The following is a 22,812-nucleotide window of genomic DNA, read 5'->3' as shown; positions in this document are numbered from 1 at the left end:
CCCACCCTTGTACCATATACTCATTATCTTGGAGAAATTAACCATTTGGACTGGACATAATTTAGAGCAACAGCCTCTAGGGGAGACCAGATAGCCTAGTTGATGATCAAAATGAACCAAAACAACTCCAGAGGCAATTAGCTTATCACATCTTTACCAAAGAATTGGCGGTGGGATCTGCCCTTTCTGTCCTCTACAACCCACACCCCCATCCTCAGAGAGGCCACCTTATTATTTTTAGCCATTTTGTCAATTATAGGGCACTTTACCCCTGTGCTCATCTTTCCCTATTTCATGTGTATGCCATTAGGTCTGCCAGAAAAACTAGAAAGGATCAGTTTTCTCAAGACACCCTCTAGTGATTATAACAAAGATCACAATCTTTGTACATTTACCAAGAGCCAGAATGTTCAGAGCACCTAACCTTTTGGGTTTAAGCTGTTGTCTTCCAAAAAATAATTAAACTCGTTAAAATTGCTACTTAGCAGAATTCAGACAGAAAATTTTATAATAATATTGCCATCTAAATTATAAAACTTCAAAAACACTTAGCTTAAAGACTAGATCATGTTTACTATATGAAAATATAAAAGGGGGAGGAAATAGTCATGTCAAAACAAAAATGGAGCAGAAATGCAAACTGTCCTGGACTAACATTTAAAGGCAAGTTTGTTTTCTGACATAATTTTCCAAGATTATTATATTTAGTTAGCTTTCACTTTATACTAATCTCGTGAACCTGGTTCGTTAAAAATTATGCTTTAGAGGCAAATTATGAGCTAAATTTATTTTCTCTGATTCCATGCTTTGACTTACACATTTAGTTTACTTTCCAATGACATTCTAACTTTCAGTTCCTCTAGGTAGAGTTGCTTATATGTTTCCAATTGCATTTTATTAGAATCTTCTTGAGAAGTTTTTACTTTGGAGAGTTCAGATTCCAGATCTTTAATTCTGAGTTCCATTTGACTTCTTATTGAAGCATTATTTTTCTCTCTTAACTGCTGTAAGTTTTCTTGAGATGCTGCTTGTGCCTAATGCAAATAAAAAGGAATCATTTGAAATAAGTATATCCTGAATAATTACAGTATATTCATTTCCTTTGGTTCTGAGTCAGTGATTCAGAGAGCAACTTGAAATGTAAAAAAAACCTAAGTATAAAATATTTATCAACAATGTCAACTGAATTAAATCTGAATTATGAAAATAAAGTCAAATAGTCTACTTTTAGTCTCCTGCTCCCTGGTAATTCAAAGAACAGCATCAATTTAAAATGTTAAAAATTGAACAATAATATTTAATAAAGAGAATGGTACAATTTTTAAATCACAAATGTTCTTTTATTTCTAATACTCTTATTTCATATCAACAGGTCTGAAAATAAAATGATTCTCCAGGGAGAAACATTCTGAGATCAATATTTTTGGTGAAATGCGGAAAATGAAATATTTAAAGGGAGAAACAAATGCCTCGTTCTTCCACAAATCTACAAAACAAATTGCTATTAAGGGAAGTAGAGGAAACACATACAGTGTGTGTACCCAAAATGTAATGTGCAGTGAAATGAATTAAAGCACATTAAAGAGCAAAATAATTAACCTGTAAAAAGAGATTAACTTCTTTTAATTTTTCGACTATTTCCTGTCTTGCTCTTTCTTCAATCTCCTGTTTATACTGTTCAACTTCACTGTATTTTACCATATTCTTTTTTATGTGACTCTTGAGGTTTACTAATTCTTGTTTCAACTTCTTGTTTTCATTCTCTAGTTTTTCAGATTTCTTTTGTATTTCTTTCATGGATAATAACCGCTGATGGAGAAACTGATTTTCTTCACCTAGACGTAAACATTTTGAAGATGCAGTTTCCAGTTTTGCTGGAAAATCACCACTCTGCATGAATAAGATAATAGAATTTGGTTATGAGAATAACTTAACTCAAAACAAGTATTAACTTATGAAATAAATTCAGTTGCAATAAAATGTGATCTGTACTGTGGTGGAGTCTTGGAATGTGGAACCTTGAATTACGCAGAATCAGAAACAAAGTTAAAATGACCAGGAGGCACAAAAACACATCCTTTCCTGTCATCGTCTTTGCCGCAGATAATCCACACTTGATTTTCCATAATTTCTTGTCTGACCTTATCACATCTTTCCTCCATAAAATGATTATAAATCACATTTTAGTAGAAAGTCTCTCACCTCTTCCCCCATCCAACAGTCGATAATTTTTAAAGAAGTTTAGGGTTATCATATGGAGTAATTTAGGCCTCAGTCAATAAATGCCACTCACAATAAGACTTTTAAAATAAGACTCTGATTAATGAATCTTATAAATATGGATTCTCTGCCACAAGCCATTTACTAAACTACAAATGCTTTGTGCTAATTTTAAATTTGATTCCGTGAAGAAATGATTTCCAGTATTATGGATGAATCACATTTCCCGGTGTAAAAATTTAGTGGGATGACTCCCACATATTGTCGAACAGAAAAAAATGCCTGAATTCAATAGCATTATCTTGTAATCCTTTATTACATCACACAAAATAAGTGAACATACTAAAGAAAAGTTACAACAACAACAATAATTTTGCTGTAAATTCAATGATACTGAGTTGAAAAGAACTACTTGCCTTTAGATACAATGCTTATTTCATAAAAAAAAAATGTGAGTAGATGTGGTATTTTCAAAACAAGTCTGCAAATCCTTTGATACTTATAAAATTTCCTTCTATTAAATGCATGATGGCCTTAGTAAGTAACTGGTTTCTAGTGAATAGAATATGGCAGATCCGCTGTGTGACTTCTATGTCTGGATTAGAAAATGTGATACAACTTCCATCTGACTTTCTATCTCTAGAGAAGCTCACCCTAGAACCCAGCTACCATGTTGTGAAGAATGAAGAAGCCCAGGGCACACAGTCAGTTCTCCTATAGATGTTCCAACTGAAACGGCCTTAGCTAACGTCCCAGCTTCAGCTGCCAAACATGTGCATGACCAACCTTTAGAGGATTTTAGCCTTGAGGCTATTCTGAGGCTAAGACGAAGTCCTCATCAAAGCACTGTAGTTTCACCTCAGGCTTTATTTCAGAATTTCTATGGCTGAGTGTGCCTCCCATTTTCCATTTCCAAATGGGAGTCTTTAGTCGTTTAGAAGAATTTTGGGTGTGTGGGTGGCAGATAACTTGTCTCTTTGGTTCTCACGTCTTCATACTGAAAGGAATTGTACCCTAGGGGGCTTTACTCCAGCAACCACACCCTAGGCACCTCATCTCTGTCTACACCTGATTAAGATGGTAAAATCTTGGACTTGGGCCTGAGCCTGACATCATAATCATTGACACCTGTAGTGGTATTAGGTAGAGATTGGTGTATTTTTTCACATGGGAGGCATAGAAACAATTATGGCCAGTGGTTAGATTAAGCTTATTGTTAAATGTGTCCATATATTTTTGAAATATTCATTCCATACACAAGGTAGAATACGGGTCAACCTTAGTGACTTGCTCCTAAAGAACAGAATGTGGTGAAAGTGATGCTGTGTGAATTCCTAAGCCAGTTTAGAGAAATCAACACAGCTTCTGCCTGGCTCTGTATCTCAGGCTGCTTAACCTTGGCACTCAGCCCCCATGTAGTGAGGTCCATAATGAGAGCCCAGGTGTTCCAGCGTAGGTATTCCGGCTGTCTTTCCCAAAGTTCCAACCAATGGTCAGCATCAATCACCAGACATGTTGGTGAACAAACCTTCAAATGATTCCAGGCACCAGCCAGCTGCCCCAGTTGAAGCTGAGGGGCACAGAGACAAGCTTAGGTATAAGTCCTGGCTGCATTTATACCTAAGTGTCAATTTGTGAACAAAGTAAATGTTGTCTATTTAAGGCACTAAACTTTGGACAGTTCATCAGGAAAAAACAGATAAACCTTTTCGGGATTAAAAAAGAGATAATAAGAAACATAACTCATATAGTAGAAATTACTGACATACATTGTTTTATTGCACTTTCCTTATTGTGCATCACAGATATTGCAGTTCTCTACTTATTGAAAGTGTGTGGCAACCCTGCATCTAGCAAGTCTATCGGAGCCATTTTTCCAACAGGCTAGTTTGATGGCTGGCATTTTTGAGCAATAATATGTTTTTTAATTAAGGTATGTATATTGTTTTTAAAGACATGATGCTATTGCAGAATCAGTAGACTAAAGCATAGTGTAAACATAACTTTTATATGCACTGGGTAACCAAAAGTTCTTGTAACTCACTTTATTGTGATCATGCTTAATTGCTTGGGTCTGAAACCACACCGGGAACCTCTCTGAGGTATGCCTGTAGTCGCCTTTAAAGTGGAATCTAATACATGTTAAGATCAATTTAATAATGACAAACAATGCTAATGAGAAGAAGCAGATAACTAGGACAGAAATAAAAATTTTTCTTGGATTTCTCCCTTCAATATCAACGAGGCAGGTATCAGCTTTAAAACGCTCCCTCTGCTTAGAGGATAAGAAAGATTTGCAAGGAGACATATGATTTGAATTTTAATAGTTGAAAAACTACTAGTCAGTGTAATAACCGAAATATGTTCCCATTACGTTATAATGATAATCTGACTTTCAGATGAGACAAAGACTGTCATTCACTGTAAGTATTCATTTATGTTTCAATTTCCCCTTTTTTATTTAATAGTTTTCTCTTTAAAATTTAATTCTTCACTATATTATATAAATACATAACTTTTTCTTGATTCTTGTAGCTTTTTCTATAATCCTGTTTATCTCCTTCCACGGAATTCTAATATTCTTAAGTGAATGGTCTCATCTACATATTCAAATTTTCATCACTTATTCTCTTTTTTTTTTCATGAGTCTGATTCTCAATCCTATAATTGCACTAAAAATTCTTTGAGGTCATCTTTTTCTTCATCCTTATCCTGCTTTACTTCTCAGCAGTAATTGACAGTAATAACTACACTTCCCTGCTCCTCTAAACCCCAAATCATTTTTAAACAACAGCAGCTGTGATGTTCAGTCCTGGACCCTTTCTATTCCTCTTTTACATTCTCTCAGAGTTTCTTATATCTCAATGCTTTGAACCAGATTCCCTAAACTGTATGTCAAGCCTTGAACCCATCACTGAGGTCTTTTGTTCTTTTTTTTACTCCCTTCTAACTCCTCACAGGCAATATCCTCAACCACATACTCTTAAATAATTGCTCAGTATGGATTAGCTAATCTTGTACATTTTATATTGAATATTATTGGTGCTGCTTTGAGTGTAGTGTTATTTACTGATCTTGGGAGCACTCCCTCAGGACTTTGGCCAGTATATTTTGCCCTGTTAATCTCTAAAAATGTAAAAGCTTTTCACAAGTGTCAGACTATCAATTAATGGCGTTTTTATTGAGTCATTTCCTATTCCATAGAGACTTGACCTGGCTTATTGAAGTCTTCTTCTGAAGTTCCTTTCAGATGCTTACTCAACTACATTGTTTGAAGGCTTGCGTCAGCTAGAGATCCCTCCTCTTCCCAATCCATATTCCTCACCTCAACATTGTGTGGATCAAATACCTTAATCCATGTAAGATCTGGCCTGGGCAGTCATGAGATGAGAACCTTTTAGATTTGTTAGGGTTATTGATTAATCTGGATGAAATCTGTCTCTAATTAAAATTTTTGGTTCACAAGGTAGCTTTATAGTGGCTAATAAATCTGTGTCATAATCATAACTCATTTCTATAGGACTCTACAGAAAATCCCTCATTGTTTTTGCATAAGCTTAATTAGTTTTGGTCATGCTTACAAATTTAACATTTTTGATATCTTAATAGATTTCTTTATGAAACTGTAAGGTGACAACTCCTGGCATTCCAGACAAGAAAGACTCCTTAGCAACATATTATCTGGACGCTTATATGAAAAGTATGCTAACACAATGTGACTAATTTATACGAAGTTTAGAAAAATAATAATTTTCAAAGTTTCTTCAGCAACAAGAAGGGCTATCAACACAATCTTTTATTTTCTCTTATACATATATCTGTAAAATGAAAAAGCATGGACCTAGGTACTGTGACTGAAAAGAACTAGTCGGTAGGTGCATCTACCTCAATGCTCCAACTTTAGGGTTCAAAATACACTCTTCTGACCTTAAATCATTGGTAGCGTCTCCCACAGAGGGGAGTAGAATGACAGAGGAATCCTGTCCTGCTTAGAAAAACATTTACAATCTGTATGTGTTGAAAATTTAACTAGATTCACTATTTAGACATAATCAAATATTACTTGGAATTTTCTTTCAGAAATTTTGAAAAATATTTATCTTTCTGGATAATTACCTCTCTTTCTTCATCATTTTCACGCTGATACATTCTTTCTTTCAAATGATGCAATTCATTGATTAACTCCTGATTTTTTTCTTCTAGTATATGATTTTCTTTTTCACTTTCGGCCTGAAGTATTTTTATCATATCCTGAAACTGTTCTTGGAAATTAATTACTGTCTTTTCTTTATTGTCAGCTTTGCCGTGAGCATCATCTACTTGCTGTTGAAGCATCACATTTTCATTGTGTAGCTGAGATAATCTCTCCTCTAAGGATTCCTGCTTTCCAGTGCATTCGTTTGCTTTACCTTGTTCATGTTGATTCTTGTATTCTATTTCCTTCTTTCGACACTGTGTTTGGCTTTCGTCTGCTTGTATATGTTCTAAAACCAAAGTCCTTTCTCTGAGAGTATCTCTTGTGTAATGGAGCTCAGTTTCTAGCCTATTCAATTTACTTTCAGCTTTAGAAAGTTGTTGAGTAAGAATCTTGTTTTTATCTTTCAGATTAGACATATCAAAGTTCATTTTGTCCCGAAAATGAAACCATTCATGTCTTCCTCTCTGGAAAGTAAGTTCTAGGTCATTTTTTGACATCTGGCTTTGCTCATAATCATGTATAGCACTAGCCAGTTTAGAACGGTAGGATTCAACTTCAGTTTCCAGTCTTTCTTTGTTTTGTTTCTCTTTCGCAAGTTGAGAGTTTAGTGTTGACTTCTCAGCTGTCAGAACATTAAGCTGTCCATTATATTGAAATATTGTTTTTGTTAGTGTTTTCTCATACAATTTTATGGTCTTTTGAAGACGGTTGTTCTTTTTTTGTACAAGTATAATGTCCCCCAAACACTTTTTTTCCATCTCTTGCTTCTGATTTTTTACTGTGTCTATTTCCAGTCTTAGCATGGCAATTGCATCCTGCAACATGTAGTTTTCATGCAACATATCTTTTTCTTTTTCATGAGTATCAGAAACCTAAGGAAAATAAAGAAGACTTGTAGCTAGCACTCAATGAAATGATATATCATGGTATTCCCTGAAATTAAAGAAGAACGTATGTATATATATCATGAAAAGGTTTTAGTATGTGGATATACCATTGGGAAAAAAAATTAAGTTGGTTCAAGTCCTCCAACTTAATATAAGCATAAAATACCCAAAGTTTAAAAATTTAACATAAGACACTGAATCTATGAATGTAGGAAAGAAATCATAGAAGAATTTTTAAGTCTCATAATTGGAAAGACAAAAAACCTAGAAGACCTAAAATAAAAGGTTAATATATCTGACTACACTTAAAAATAGAGTTTATAGTCTCGATATACAGCTACCCTACAGTAAGGATATTAACTCTGCATACATTTGGACAGATCCTATTTCCTAAATTTTTTTTCCCTAGGACTATTCCATACACATTCTACTTTTCTAATACTTTTAGTCAGTTATAAAAATCATATCTATTAACAACTGATAAATCTTGGCATTGCACTAAGCACTTCTATATACATCAAAGAACTCAGTTAGCATAATCTGGAATGGAGAAGTTAAAAAGATAAGACAGTTCAAGATTTTCCCCAGGCCTTCTGACTCTACAATTAGTGCTTTTGCAACAAACCACAGCTGCTTCTCTAGTGTAAATATATAAATACAAAGAAGCGTATATTTAAAAAAGCTCATGGTAAATAAGGTAAAATTCATAGAGCTCTTCTTAGAAAATCAAGAGATTATTTGTGGCTACAATAACTTTAATTTCCTCTTTCGTCATTTAGAGAACTTATACGGGGCCCCTATTGGATGCCAAGAATTACAACAAATTAATATTTAAAGTGGTAATAAATATGAAATAGGGGAAAATACACTGACTTATTTTTTACTACAAATAAAATAATTATCAATATATTATCACTAAGAATACATCATGTCATATTATTTTTTCATAAGCTTCTTGGACTGAAATAGGAATATTAGTTGGAGCAAATTGTTATTTTCTTGAAAGCAGGAGTATGACATCTAAATTATGGTCTCTGAACTGGCTATACTTTTTCTCCTTATTATCAGTGGAAGCGAAAGCTACCCTTTCTATTAATATAGCCAGGGGATGAAATCATTGCCAAAACCTGGGAACATTGTTGTTAGTACAAATAGATTTTAGATTCTGAAAAGCTCATCAATTCCTATGGAAAATATTAAAAACCTCCCCTTTGGATGAGACCACTGGAAATGTCAACACTTGACTGCTGGAATAAAGTGGATTTGAATTAAGAATATATTTTATCCAATGGACCAAAAATATCACCCCTTAAAATAAATATATATACATATGTATACATATATGCTGTATGTGTATATATGATACACACATATGTATAGACACAAATACATACATACCTATGTATGCTTTTAAAATCCACTATATTTCCCATATGTACAGTGCTGGGTTTTTAAATATATAAACACACAAATACATACACACATGCTTTTGAAAATGAATAAACAAAATACCTTAGAATTTATTTTCTTGAGAGCTATTTCTATCTCCTTTTGTTTGCAAAGATGATTGGTCAGGATTGCATCTTGTGATATTCTGGCATTCTGTTCTCGAGAAAGTTGCTTCTGAGTGGTATTTTGCACTTCTACAACCTAGATATACATGTCAGTAGGTTTTTAGTTTCATACAATTAGAAAAAAAATCAAAAGCTCAAAAGTAGAACCTTAAAAAATATTTAAAGAATGAAGCAATTTTAAGTACAAGGATCTTTATCCTCCATGAAAAACTCAAATTTGAATTTAAATGACAGCTAGATTTGTCATACAGCAAAAATACAGGCAGCTATAGTATTACAAAATAAAGCCTCTTTATGGAAGATTTGACTAGTTCCATCACAGTCTCAAGGCCAGTTAGTCTGCATGTCATCATTAAAAAAAAAAGCCCAAATTAACATGTATGCTAATAATTAAGCTAAATTTACCTTCCATTTAGTCATTTAGAGAACTTATACAGGGCCCCTATTGGATGCCAAGAATTACAACAAATTAATCAGTTTTGTTTCAAATGTCACTATTCACATTTTGAATGAGATAACATTTTGGTTTGTTTTAAACTTAAATAATAGACAAATCAAAATATATTAAAAATATTGATAAAGTATGGAAAAATATAAATTTTTTAGCAAAGATGAATTTACCTGATTGAAATGGTTTCTCACAGTTTTCAATTCAAAGTCTAGTGTTCTAAGAGAGATTTCAAGCTGTTGTTTTATTTCAACTTCTTTACAATATTGCTCTTCTTTTGTTCTTAACTGTTCCCTAATTCTTTTATAGAACATCTCAGTATTTTTTCTTTTTTCCTTTTCTTGTCGTAAGGTAAATCTGTAGTTAAATAAACTTATCTTAAAATTCATTTGGTTATAAAATAAAGTTTATATCATGATCTGGTTCTACATATGTTGGATCATTACCATAATAAATTTCTAATTTCTCAAAGTTTTTTCCTATCTGGAGATCATGTTTTTATTTCTGAATTCAATCTTTTCCAAGGATTATATATATATAATCTGAAAGGTAGCATTGAAAAAAACGTTACTTACTTTTAGTCAATAGTAATGCTCGTAAATATTGTAGAAAAGGAATTTTGAAATTATTCCTTAAAGGTAGTGTGGAAAATTGTCTTTGTTTCCACAGTCATACTTACGTCTCTATTAAAACAGATAATTAATTTATTTACTCATTAAAAAGAGAAGTCATGTTTATAAGCAAGTTTACATATTCACTAGAAATAAAATTTCCATTTTACAAAATATAAGATACCCCTAAAAAAAATATTTACAGTGTAAGACAGCATCTATAGATGTCTTTTAACAACACATCTGCTGACTAGTGTAATCCAAGACTAGAGTAGGGAGTCTAATATTTGTCGCTCTACACTCTATGTTTCTTCTTTTGTAACACTTTCAACTTATCTTGTTGATTATCGTCTATTTCATACATGACTTTAAAATCCTTTTTGGAAAAAGGCAGAATTCATATTAATTAAGTCAACAGGAAAGTGTAATATTTGCTTTCAGCATAGATCTTTGAATTAATTTTATCTATGTATAAGATAATGCTGAATAAACTAATCAGTCATCAATTTCCATTTCACTTTTCATTCCATGCATATACTAAGACTAGAACTGCAAAAGTTTCTTTAAGGAATTTTTCCTGTCTTGAGAAAACTAGCCATTTCAGATTCTGTTGGTAGGGATGTAAGTGAATTTCAATTTTCTTGAGAACGTTTTGAAAATGTGGATTAAAGACCTTTTTTTAAACATACTTATACTTCAACCAAAAAATACTCTATTAAAGAATTCATTCAAAGTACATAATCAGAAATGTTAAAACATTTATATAAGAGATAATCTTTGCATCATTAATTATACTACAGAAAAATGACAAACAACCCAAATTCAATTTGTTAAAGAATGAGGTATTTATATGATGGACTTCTATTAGGCCATTTAAATGATGATTTGAAAGCATATACATGAACTTATTATTAGAAGTATACACTGTTAAAAACTTGACATTATTTTCAGGAATTTTATACTGCACAATACTAAAGAAATTTTCTTCCCTATAAAATCCCAGAAAGCATTTTAGTAATTACAAAACTTCTCCTGTATATCTGTAGTATAAAAGTTAATCTTCAACTTCCAGTCAAAATGGCAGACTAGGTCGATGTCATGCCTGCCTCCTCTCACAATCAAAATTACAACTAAACTACAGAACAAACATCACTGAGAATTGCTTGAAATCTAGGTGAACAGACCTCCTACAACTAAGGATATACAAAAGAAGCCACTTCGAGACTAGTAGGAGAGTGAGAAATGGCGACTGGTACAACGACCATGTGTGGCAGTTCAAAATCAAGAGGGATATCTTGGCTGAGGAGGTCTCTGCTGAAGAGTGAGGTGTCTCAGCCCCATACCAGGCTCCCCAGCCCAGGGTCCAGGAGCCAGGAAGAGAAGTCCCCACTAATTCTGGCTGTGAAAACCGGTGACAATTGTGCCTGAGTGAGATGGAGGGTTGATAGAGTCCCAGGTGTTCCTCTTAAAGGGTCCAAATATGGACTTACTCGCTGACAGATTCACTTGCTTTGAGCTCTAGCACTGAGGTAGCAGCTTGAAATATGTCCGGACATTTGGAGAGGAACTGAATTATGTGGTTTTAGGGCAAAAACTGGAGGGGAAGTTTTCCCCAGATAGAAGTGCTGCCAGAAATTGTTGTTCCTTTGTTGAGGCTTCCCCTCTCCCAGCCTGCAGACACAGTGGTCACCATATCTGAGTCTCCATCCACCTGGCAAACATTGTTTGCACTACCCTGGTGATTCCCTGAGACCCTACCCCACTGAAATTCTGAGCGTACCTAAGTTCCTTCCAGTGGCTTTCCATACAAACGGTCTATCTTGCTCATTCTCCAGATTTTCCAAAAATCTCTCAAAGGTTGTCAAACCCAAACAAGCAACATCTGCCCTCAACATACGTACCCCGTACCTCTTGTTAAGCAGCCCCAAGCCCAGAACTTGTGTCAGCTGGCCTCTCACTGATGCTTAACCTATCCCAGGCACCTCCAACCCAAGCATAAATGACAACCATCTGCAGATGACTTTGTAGCTCATACCAACTGGTCCCAAGCAGGGCACAGGCAATGGCTGATTTTAGCTTGAAACAGAGCCCTACTCAAAGGGCCCCAGAACCGATCTGCTTGATGGCCAGCTTCGGAGCACACCAGAACACCCAATGGGGAGAATTGGCAGGCACCTGAACCCTGCTAAAGTAAATCCTGTTTTGTAGGGTCAGCCCCTGCACAACAGCACCTCCACTGTAGTCACAGCCAGTTCTCACAACCTATCAGACTGAGGATCAATCCTTTCCATTTACATGCAAATAGCAACCAAGGCTTAACAACAACAGGAGGGTGCACTCAGCCCATATAAATGACACACCCAGAACACCCAGCTCAAGTCACCACAGAGAGACTATGCCACTGGTCCCTACAGGAAACCTACTATATTAGACCGCTGTATTATGACTGGAAAAAACAGCAGCTCTACCTAATACATAGAAACAAACAAACAAACAAACAGAAGTGGCGGACAAAAGGAGAGACAAAGAAATATCTCCCTAATGAATAAACAGAACAAACTCCAGAAAAAGAACTCAACAAAAGGGAGAAAAGCCATGTACCAGATGCAAGGTCTGAAACATTGATTGTAAGAATGCTCAATGATCTTAGGGGAAGAGTAGATAAACTCATTGAGAACTATAACAAAGAGATAGAAAATATAAAAATGGGAATAGAAAGCATAAACAAGAACCAGTCAGAAATGAAGAATACAATAACTGAAATAAAGAATATCTTAGGAAGAATCAACAGTAGATGAGATGAAGCAGAGGATCGAATCAGAGATTTGAAAGACAAAGGAGCAGAAAACATTCAGACAGAACAGAAATAGAAAAATGAATCCAAAAAAATGAGGATAGTTGAAGTGGCCTTTAGGACAACAACAAGTGTACCAATATTCACATTGCAGGGGTACCAAAATAAGAAGAGTGAGAGCAAGGAATTGCTAACCTATCTGAAGAAATAGTGATGGAAAACTTCCCTAATCTAGTAAGGAAAGTAGACATACAAGCTCAGGAAGCACAGAGAGTCCCAAACAAGATGAATCCAAAAGGGCCCACACCAGGACACATCATAATTAAAATGCCAAAGATTAAAGACAAAGAGAATCTTAAAATCAGCAAAAGAAAAGCAGTCCATTATCTACAAAGAAGCTCTCATTAGACTTTCATCTGATGTCTCCATAGAAACTTTGCAGGCCAGAAAGTCTTCCATGAAATATTCAAAGTGATGAGAAGCAAAGACCTATAGCCAAGATTACTCTATCAAGCAAAGCTCTCATTTAGAATTGAGGGACAGATAACGACCTTCCCAGACAAGAGAAAGCTGAAAGAGTTCATCATCTCTAAACAGGTATACAAGAAATGTCAGAGAGACTTTTCTTTTTAAAAAGAAAGAGAAGAAAATAGAGCAAAACTATGAACACTAAAATTGCAATAACTTCATATCTATAAACAATTGCTTTAAATATAAATGAATAAAATGCTCCAATCAAAAGATATGGAATGGGTGAATGGATAACAAAATAAAACTCTTATATGTGCTGTCTACAAGAGGATCACTTCAGACTGAATGATTCACATAGACTAAAAGTAAAGGGGTGAGAAAAATGTTTCATGAAAATGGAAATTAAAAAAGAAGCTAGATTAGCAATAACATATAAAACTAAATAGACTTTAAAACAAAGGCTAAACAAAGACATGTTATGAAGAATGAACCAATAATCCCACTTCTGGCTATTCAGAGAAACCCAAAAAGCACTGCTTAGAAGGGGCATGTGCATCCATATTTACTTTGTAGTGCTATTTACAATAGCCAAGATATGGAGGCAACCTCAGTGTTCACCAATGGCTGACAGGATAAAGAAGACCTGGTACATATATACAACGATATATTACTAAGCCAGCCTTAAAAAAACATGAAATACTGCCATTTGCGACAACATAGATAAAGCTTAAGGTAATTATGCTAAGCAAAATAAGTTGAAAAAATCATATGATTTCATTCATATGTGGCATATACTACTGAAAGCAACAAACAAACAAAAAATCATGGACCCAGATAACCAGTTTAGTGGTTACCAAAGAAAAAGGAACATAAGGTAGAGGTACATAAGGGTGAAGGGGGTCAAATATATGGTGACTGAAGGAGATTTGACATTATGTGATAAACACACAATGAGATATACAAATAATGTATTATTGAATTGTGCACTTGAAATCTATATAATTTTATTAACCAATGTCACTTCAACAGATCAAAAAATAATGTATGTCACCTATGATTCAAAAATTTAAAAAATGTTTTTAAATAGTAAATATTCAAATGTTTCTTTGAAACCAAAATGTTCAATACCTCAAATTGCAGAGTTCTCGTTCCCATTGCAGTTTTTGATGCTCTAACTGTGATTTCATTTCTTTTGTTTCTGATAGATCCCTTTGTAGTCCAGTTATCTGAGTGTTCATTTTTTTAATTTTTTCTGAATGGAGTTCACAGTGATTGTTTCTAAGCTCTTTCAATCTTTCATATGATGTAACTGCATCCTGGATATTTGATAAACTAGGAGAATCTGCATCAGAGAGAAAACAAGAGTAGAAATAAAATATAAGTTCTTTTTGTGTATAAAGCAGTATGCATTTTCACACATTCATACGTTGAACAACTATGTACTCAGTACATACATTGTGGAAGACATCAGACTCTGATGAAGCAGGTAAATTTTTTGAAAGACAGAAATTAATAAAGCTCTATCAAGAAAGAACAGATAAGATAAACAGCCCTAGAGCTATAAAAGAAACTGAAGTCCTACTTAATTATCACTCCATAAATAAAATTTGAGGCCCAAAGGCTACACTAGTGAATGCCAGCAAACATTTTAGTGGGAAATGATACCAGTTCTATGCAAACTCTAAAAAAAAAAAAAAAGAAGAAGAAGAAGACGACTTTGAGAAGCGTAATCCAACACATTCTATAAGGCTAGTGTTACCCTGAAATCAAAAACAGATGGAGATATTATAAGAAAGAAAAAATACCACATGAGCCTTGAGGTAAAAATTTTAAATAAAACATTAGCAAATCAAATACAAGAATCCATTAAAAGAACAAATTGTCATGACCAAATGGGGTTTATCCCAGGGTTGGTTTAACACTCAAAAATCAATTAGGGTAAAGAGGGTCAAATACATGCTGACAATAGGATACTAGACATCGAGTGGTGTGCACCCTATAGAATACACAGAGGTAGTATTATATAGCTGTACACCTGAACTTTATATTATGTTACTAAACAATGTTACTAAGAAATTTAATGAATAAAAAGATCTTTCCACAACAGTTCAAAATAAATTTTTAATTAAAAGATAGAAACAAATCCTATAATCGTAGGGAAGGAAATTTTTCCAGTGGAGTGGGAGGTGTGCATCATCAACTGCCTCACTGAAATAATTTTGTTGATTATTTCACTAAGAGTACAACTAGATGGATATGTTTGTGGCACCCAGTGTGACCGATTTACCACTGGCAAAGTCAAATTTTGCTAAACACATATTCAAAACCTATAAGCAATGAAGCTTCTTTTTGTTTTGTTTAAGTGCACTCTTTCAGAGTAGAAATGTAGGACTGAATCCTGCCTTCTCTCCTGAAGAGGAAAAATGTATTTCTTCTTAGAAGAAAAATCCTAAATTTGTCTTAAAATGTAATTACAATTGAGTTTGGGGTTTCTATTGCGGGTGATGAAAATGTCTTAACATTGATTGTGGAAATGGTTGTACAACTCGGTGAAAACACTAAATATTACTCAATTGTACTCCTTAAATTGATGAATTGTACAATATATGAATTATAAATCAATTAAGCTGTCATTTATTCAAAGTAAAAAAGCAGTTAATGTTACTTGTCATGTTAAAAAACTAAAAAAGCAAAACCATATTCAGTAGAGTGAAACTAAGACAGTTGACAAAATTCAACATCTATTTCTATTTCAACATCTATTTCAGCAAACGGAACACAAGGGAACTTTTTCTATATGATAAGACGATCTATAGCTAACAACCTATGTGTAGTGAAAGACTGAATTCTTTCTCTAAGGGATCAGGAACAAGACAAGAATGACTGCTTTTGCTCCTTCTTTTCAGCACTATACGAGAGATTCTACTCAGTGCAATTAAGCAAGATGAAGAAACAAAGGACATCCATCTGGGAAAGGAAGAATAAAGCTGTCTTTATTAGCAGAAAACATGATCACACAATAGGAATCAGCACACTCCAACCAGTGAGTCAGGATGTTTCTTTTAGTAAACACAGTTTGAGAAAAATACACAAAATAAGTTAATGTACATTAACTTATGTATTGTCTATAGCTACTCTATGGCACAATGGTCACAAGTCTTAAATGCTTACAAATCTTTAGTAAAACAGTCGCTTAAAAAAAAAGATTGACAACCTTTGGTTACGTAGAAATTCTGACAGGATCTACAAAAAAGCTACTAGAACTATAAACCGAGTTTAACACAATTGAAGAATACAGCATCAATATACAAAAATCAACTGTATTTTTATATTAGCAGAGAACAATCATAAATTAAAATTTGAGATATATTGTTTAGAACTGCATTGAAAAGGTAAAAAAAATGTATGAGTAATCTCACAAAAGGTGAACTAAAAAACACAAAATTTTACTTAGAAAATTAAAGAACTCTATAAATGGAGGCATATACTTTGATCAGGGCTTGAAAATTCAATATTGTTTAGAAGTCAATTCTTCTCCATATTTAATCTGGAGAGTCAACACATCTAATAATTTAAATCTAGTTGTGAAAACACCAGTAGATTTTGTTTTTTGGAATTGATAAATTGATTTAAAATTCACGTGGAAATGCAAAGAATCTAGAAGAGCAAAATAATCATGAAAAGAACATTGAAAGACTAACACTACCTAATTGCAAGAACTATTATAAACCTAAAGTCATTAAAATGGCCTGCAGTTAGTGTAATATATCAATAAGACATAATACATCAATAAGACATAAATTAACATGCACATATATGGTCAACTGATTTTGACAAAGGCACAGTGGCATTAAATAAGGAAAATAGAGCTGTTTCAACAATTGGTGCTGGAAAAACTAGATATCCATATGCAAAACAATGAACTTGAATTTATATCTTGCATCACATGTAAAAGAACACAAAACAGATCATAGATCTAAATGAAAGACCTAAAACCATAAAATTCTACAAAAAAAAAAAAGCATAGGAGAAAGATTTCGTGACCTTGTGCTATACAAAGATTTTTTCGATATGAACACCAAAAACAAAATCTATAGTGGAACAAATGGGTAATTGGATTTCATCAAAAGAAAAAAATAAATTTTCACTCTACAAAAGATGCTATTACAAGACTAAAAAGACAAGCCATAGACTGGGAGAAAGTCCTTGCAAAAAATATAGGTGATAAAGTAATGTATCCAGGATATATAAAGAATGCTCCAAACACAACAATGCTTTAAACAAAAACTTAATTTTTAAAAATACAACAAACTTAGACACAGTACAAAGAAGACATACAAATGGCAAATAAGCACATGAAAAGGTGCTCAAAATTATTAGTTATTGGAAAATGAATACTAAAATATAATGGTATACACACAACACATCCATCAGAATGGCTAAGATTTGAAAACTGACAATATTAAATGTTCATAAAGATATGAAGCCATTGGAACTCATGTACTGCTGGTGGGAATGGAAAATGGTATAATTATTTTAGAAAACCATTAGGCAGTCTCTTAATAAGGGGTATAAAGAGGTGCGAGGAGACTTTTGGGGTGATGGATAGGTTAACTATCTGGATTGTGGTGATAGAGTTATATCTGTATAGTAAAACTATCAAAACATATACTTCATTTACATGTAATTTATCTAACCTAAGCCATTGATAACAAAAAAGCTATGCAACAGGAATAAAAACATCAGAAACTGGCTAAGACACAGCTGGAAAGAAGGTTATGAAATGATACAAAATGAAGATAGAGGGTTATGGCCTTTAACCTTGTTTATAGCAAAGAGATGTAATAGCTGGGCTTTAAGTAATGGGGTAACATAATGAGATCTGAAATTTAAAAATATTTAATAATGGTGCTTGCAATGTAGACCAAATTTCCAGGAGGTAGAATGTCAGAGAAAACAGTTCTGAGGTTATTTCAGTATTCTAGAATGTAAACCATTGAAACCCGACATTGGGTGAGGGCGTAGGAGAAAAGCAGGGTCAACAAATACATTAAACACTGCCATTTACACTGAGAAAAGTACAGTGGAGATGATCTTAGCTTCCAGGCAGAGGGCATGCAACTGCTCTCATTTTATTTTAATAGAAAACATGTTTCTTAGATATATAGCTCTACAACACATCAGAGATCTATGGTGCAAAAGGCAGCAGACAAGATGTGCTTATATTACTACTGAATACATACCAAGGCTTTATATTTATACTATGGTCCTACCTTTACAATTCATGTCAAGTCGTTCAGTTAGAAACATAGATTTTTGATAACTAAAGTAAGGCAACTCGCAATATCTTGCTACTATTTCAGAAGACTGAGTTAAATCATCGAGTTCATCCATGGAATTAATTTGTTCTTTGACCTACAAATAAATAATATTGTTTTTCAAAATGTCCCTGAAATGTTGATAATATATACAAAGTGTACAGAGGTGTTAAATATCCACCTTTTTATAAAAGCAAAAACACAGATATTCTTAAAAGAACTGATTTTTAGCAAAAAGAGACTTTTATCAATAATGAGTGTTTCCAAATTACCTTTCAAAGTAAATGTCCCTACCACAAAGGAAGAGATTCTATTTTTTTCACTGTCTTTTACAACATGTTTTTTTCTACAGGTAATATTTTTGATAATTTATATTTTTACAATACCTTGTTCTCTTCATTAGATGTTTTCTTTGCAGACCTAGAGAAATAAACAATTCTTTTCAAGTAAATATTAAATACTTAAAATATAAAGACTATCTAAACTTATTGTTCCTTATATAAAATCTCTGCATCTCTAACTAATTTCCTCTAAGGGCGTTAAACAATATGTAAAAAGAATAACACTAAAGGATAAAGAAAATATATTGCTAATAATATTAACACGATGTATTACATTTAGATCAAGTTGAAAGACAAAGCCAAAGGAAAAACATAATGGTTGTTACTTGTATTGTTTGATAGGAGGAAGCACTATACTAGGGTATTTTATTGTCATTTTCAATTTAAAAAGTAAAAGCATTTACTGGCACTAACTTCTATTTGGAAAATATTACTTAACTCCTTATATAAAATAAACTTTAAAAAAAATCATATTAGATTTTGAGGACTTATCAGGCAACTATTAGGCATTATTATGGGCACTTTACATGTTTTAAGGGCATGTTAATCCTCAAAAAATTCTGGGAGGTAGGCAATAGTTTCGATATTTTACAAAGGAAGAAAATAAGGCACAGAAAGTCAAGGGAACTTCTCTAAGTCAATACAGCTGGTCAATGGCAGATCGAGAATTCAAACCAAGGACATCTGGCTTCAAAACATATGTTTCACAATATGTTTGGAAAGTATTATTTATTTTGAAATGTTTTTGAAGGACTATGATAGCAAGTGAATCAATAGCATTAATCCATTTCTAGCTATGATTCTAAATAATTATTTCTGAATATTATACGCTTTTTTAGAAAAATAAAGAGGTTTTACATGTAGGCAATATCAGACATATTCTTTCAATAAACTAAATATTTGTTTTTCTAAACAAATTCCTCAATAGGAATTCATTCATCCATTCAGCTCTTTATTTATACATTCAACATATACTTATCAAGCACACAAAATTGTGTCAGTGACACTGTTGGTAGAGAAAAAGTGTTTTTTAACTTTAGAAATTGATAAACCAAAAATAAAAATCAGGAATAGATTGTTAATAGTTTATGTTTCTGCTTCATGTAAATAAAATCTTCTTTTCTTCAGAATCTAAAAAATTGTTTAAGTTAATATAACCTAATACAAAATCACAACTATTCATGAAGACTCCCTCAAAGGCAATGCAATATACAGAATCATTAAGAAATAAATCAGGGATTCTGGGAAACATGGCGGAGTGAGAGACGTCCCTAGATCTCTCCCCTTGAAACAACAATAAGCTGAACATCTAAAACTGAACAAAAAATACCAAAACTGCACACCAGCACATCTCGGTGTGGGATCTGCACATAAGAACTACCACAGGTCAGAACCCTGGTGTCGGGAGGTGGACTGGGAGAAATAAAGAAGCTGCTTCTCTCAGCCTCCAGAGCTCCTTATAGGAGGAGAGGGAGGGGTGAAATTGTGGTGACTTCCCTGATCAGCCCTGTCTGGAAGTGATGGGACCACTACATAGCCAGCAGCAGGGCCCAGTCATCATGGCAGAAAGCAGAGAAGTGGGATGGGACAGCAGAAAAACAATAGTTGATTTTTACTGGTCCCAGTTGCAAAACTGAGGCTGAGCTGCAGCCCCCAACCCTCAACCCAGAGGGCGCCTTCCCCTATACATTCTGAGACCGATCACTGCGGAGCCCCAAGGGAATCTGAGCAAAAGCTGCCAAGACTGAAGCTACCTCTCACAGCCTCTGGAGCTCCCTGCAGGAGGAGGAGGAGGGGAGAAGGTGTGGCGACTTCCCTGACAGCAGGGCCCAGTCAACAGGGCAGAAAGCAGAGAAGTGGGACAGGATCGCAGAGAAACAACAATTGACTTTTACCGACCTTGGTTGAAAAACCGAGGCTGAGCCACAGCCCCCTCCTCCCAACCCAGAGGGACCCTTTTCCCATCTCCTCCCAGACTGATCACCATGAAGACCCAGTGGAATATGAGCAAATACTATCAAAACTGTTGCTACCACTGACAGGGACTGAAACTGAGAGTAGCAAGTGTGATTAAATATCTACAAGAAAATAAAAAAGACATGATTTAGGCTTTATATAAAGCAGGGATTTAAAAGGCTTAGATGCCACCTACTGGAAAAGAGACCTTTATATAATAAATCTTTCTGGAAAAACAACAGAATACACTTCCATTAATGCCCAGGTGGAGAAATAGTCCAATAAAAACCATGAACAACCAAGGTGACAAGGCATCTCAGAAAGAAAGAGAAAAATCTCCAGAAAATAAGCTTATAGACATAGCAATATGAAATTTAAATGACAGAGAATTCAGGATGGTACTTCTGAAAAATCTCAGTGAACTCTGAAATGAGTCATATCAACAATTTCAGGAATTGAAAACACAACTAGATGATCAGAGCAAGGAGACTGAAGCCCTCGAAAGGAATCAAATGGAACTTCTGGAGATGAAGAACACACTGCAAGAATTGAAAAATGAAATAGAGTCAAGCAAATGGAAGAAAGGATTGGTGATGTCGAAGACAAAAATCTAGAAATAAATCAGAAGGAAAAGAGAGAAACCAAAGAATGAAAAATAATGAAAGAAAAATACAAAAACTAGCTGATGCCTTAGAAGAGGAAACATAAAAATAATGGGCATTACCAAAGAGGAGGAAAAGGAGCAGGAACTAGAAAGCATTTTCAGATAAATAGTGGACGAGACTATCCCAAATCTAAGGAATAGAGCTTGGAATTCAAGAAGTCAACAGAACACCCAATTATCTCAACCCCAAAAGGCCTTCACCAAGACACATTGTATTAAAGTTATCAAAAATCAATGACAAAGACAAAATTCTCAGGGCAGCCAGGGAAAAGAAGATGGAAATATTTAAAGAAAAATCCATTAGATTATCATCAGACTTCTCAGCATAGACCTTACAAGCCAGAAAGGAATGGAATCAAATATTTAAACTATTAAGTGAAAGGAACTACTAACCTAGAATAATGTATCCAGCTAAGCTCTCCTTTAGATATGAAGGAGAAATTAAGACCTTTCCAGACATACAAAATTGAGGGATTTCTCCACTACGAGGTCTGTACTACAGGAAAGGGGGCAGCTCACCTAAAACAAAATACAAAAACAAAACAAAAATACATAATTAGGAGTAAAGTGACTATCAGGCAAACAAAAGCAGAGGAGTGCAATACTTACTAAGAACAGGGCATTGTAAGCTTAAACAATAAGTAGAGAATACAGCATACATAGGGACAAATTGAGATAACAATGACTGAAAACGGGAGGATTCAAAGATCCAAACTCACAAAGGGGAAAGGAGATAAGGCACATGCAGAAGAAAATGTACGACTGTATATATATAACTATCCTTTATATATTCCTAATGGTAACCACACATCAAAGATTCAGAACTGAAGAATATAACATAAAACATAAGAACCAGAGGAAAAACCCCAAAAAGTCAACCAAAATAAAGATAACAGAAACACAAAGACAAGGAAGCAATGAAAAACTGAGCTACCAGAAAGCAAAAGATAAAATGGCTATAAGAAGATCTAATATTTCAATAATCATCCTAAATGTAAATGGACTTAACTCACCAATAAAAAGGCCCAGAGTTGCAGAATGGATCATAAAATAAAACCCAATCATATGCTGCCTCCAGGAGACACATCTCAGCTCCAAAGACAAATATAGACTCAAAGTGAAAAGATGGAAAATCATATTTCAAGCAAATGGCATTCAGAGAAAAGAGGAGTAGTGATACTAATATCAGACAAAATAGACTTCAAAATAAAAAAGGTAAAGATACTGAGGGACACTTCATAATGATAAAGGGTATCGTGCTCCAAGAAGACATGACACATTAATATCTATACTCCCAATCAGGGAGCCAAGAAATATGTAAAGCAACCAC

General features: G+C 34.1%; 1 protein-coding gene across 1 annotated transcript in view; it reads right to left on the bottom strand.

Annotated features, from left to right (window-relative positions):
* Positions 1-816: 816 nt before the first annotated feature.
* Positions 817-22,812, bottom strand: part of LOC120593309 (ankyrin repeat domain-containing protein 26-like) — a gene marked incomplete at its 3' end in the record, with an annotated part of 99,066 nt that continues 77,070 nt past the window's right edge. The window contains exons 19-28 of the mRNA XM_039851091.1: positions 18,908-18,941; positions 18,477-18,618; positions 14,332-14,545; positions 9,501-9,684; positions 8,818-8,955; positions 6,284-7,290; positions 4,265-4,352; positions 3,617-3,790; positions 1,600-1,890; positions 817-1,034 (exon numbers count right to left, since the gene is read on the bottom strand). Of these exons, the coding sequence (XP_039707025.1) occupies positions 817-1,034; positions 1,600-1,890; positions 3,617-3,790; positions 4,265-4,352; positions 6,284-7,290; positions 8,818-8,955; positions 9,501-9,684; positions 14,332-14,545; positions 18,477-18,618; positions 18,908-18,941 (2,490 nt within the window). The remainder of the gene's footprint in view (positions 1,035-1,599; positions 1,891-3,616; positions 3,791-4,264; positions 4,353-6,283; positions 7,291-8,817; positions 8,956-9,500; positions 9,685-14,331; positions 14,546-18,476; positions 18,619-18,907; positions 18,942-22,812) is intronic.

Source organism: Pteropus medius, unplaced genomic scaffold (assembly GCF_902729225.1).
Source record: "Pteropus medius unplaced genomic scaffold, Ma_sr-lr_union100, whole genome shotgun sequence".
In the NCBI taxonomy this organism is placed as follows: Eukaryota; Metazoa; Chordata; class Mammalia; order Chiroptera; family Pteropodidae; genus Pteropus; species Pteropus medius.
Note: the sequence above shows the minus strand (reverse complement) of the source record. Positions and strands in the feature narration are given on the sequence as shown.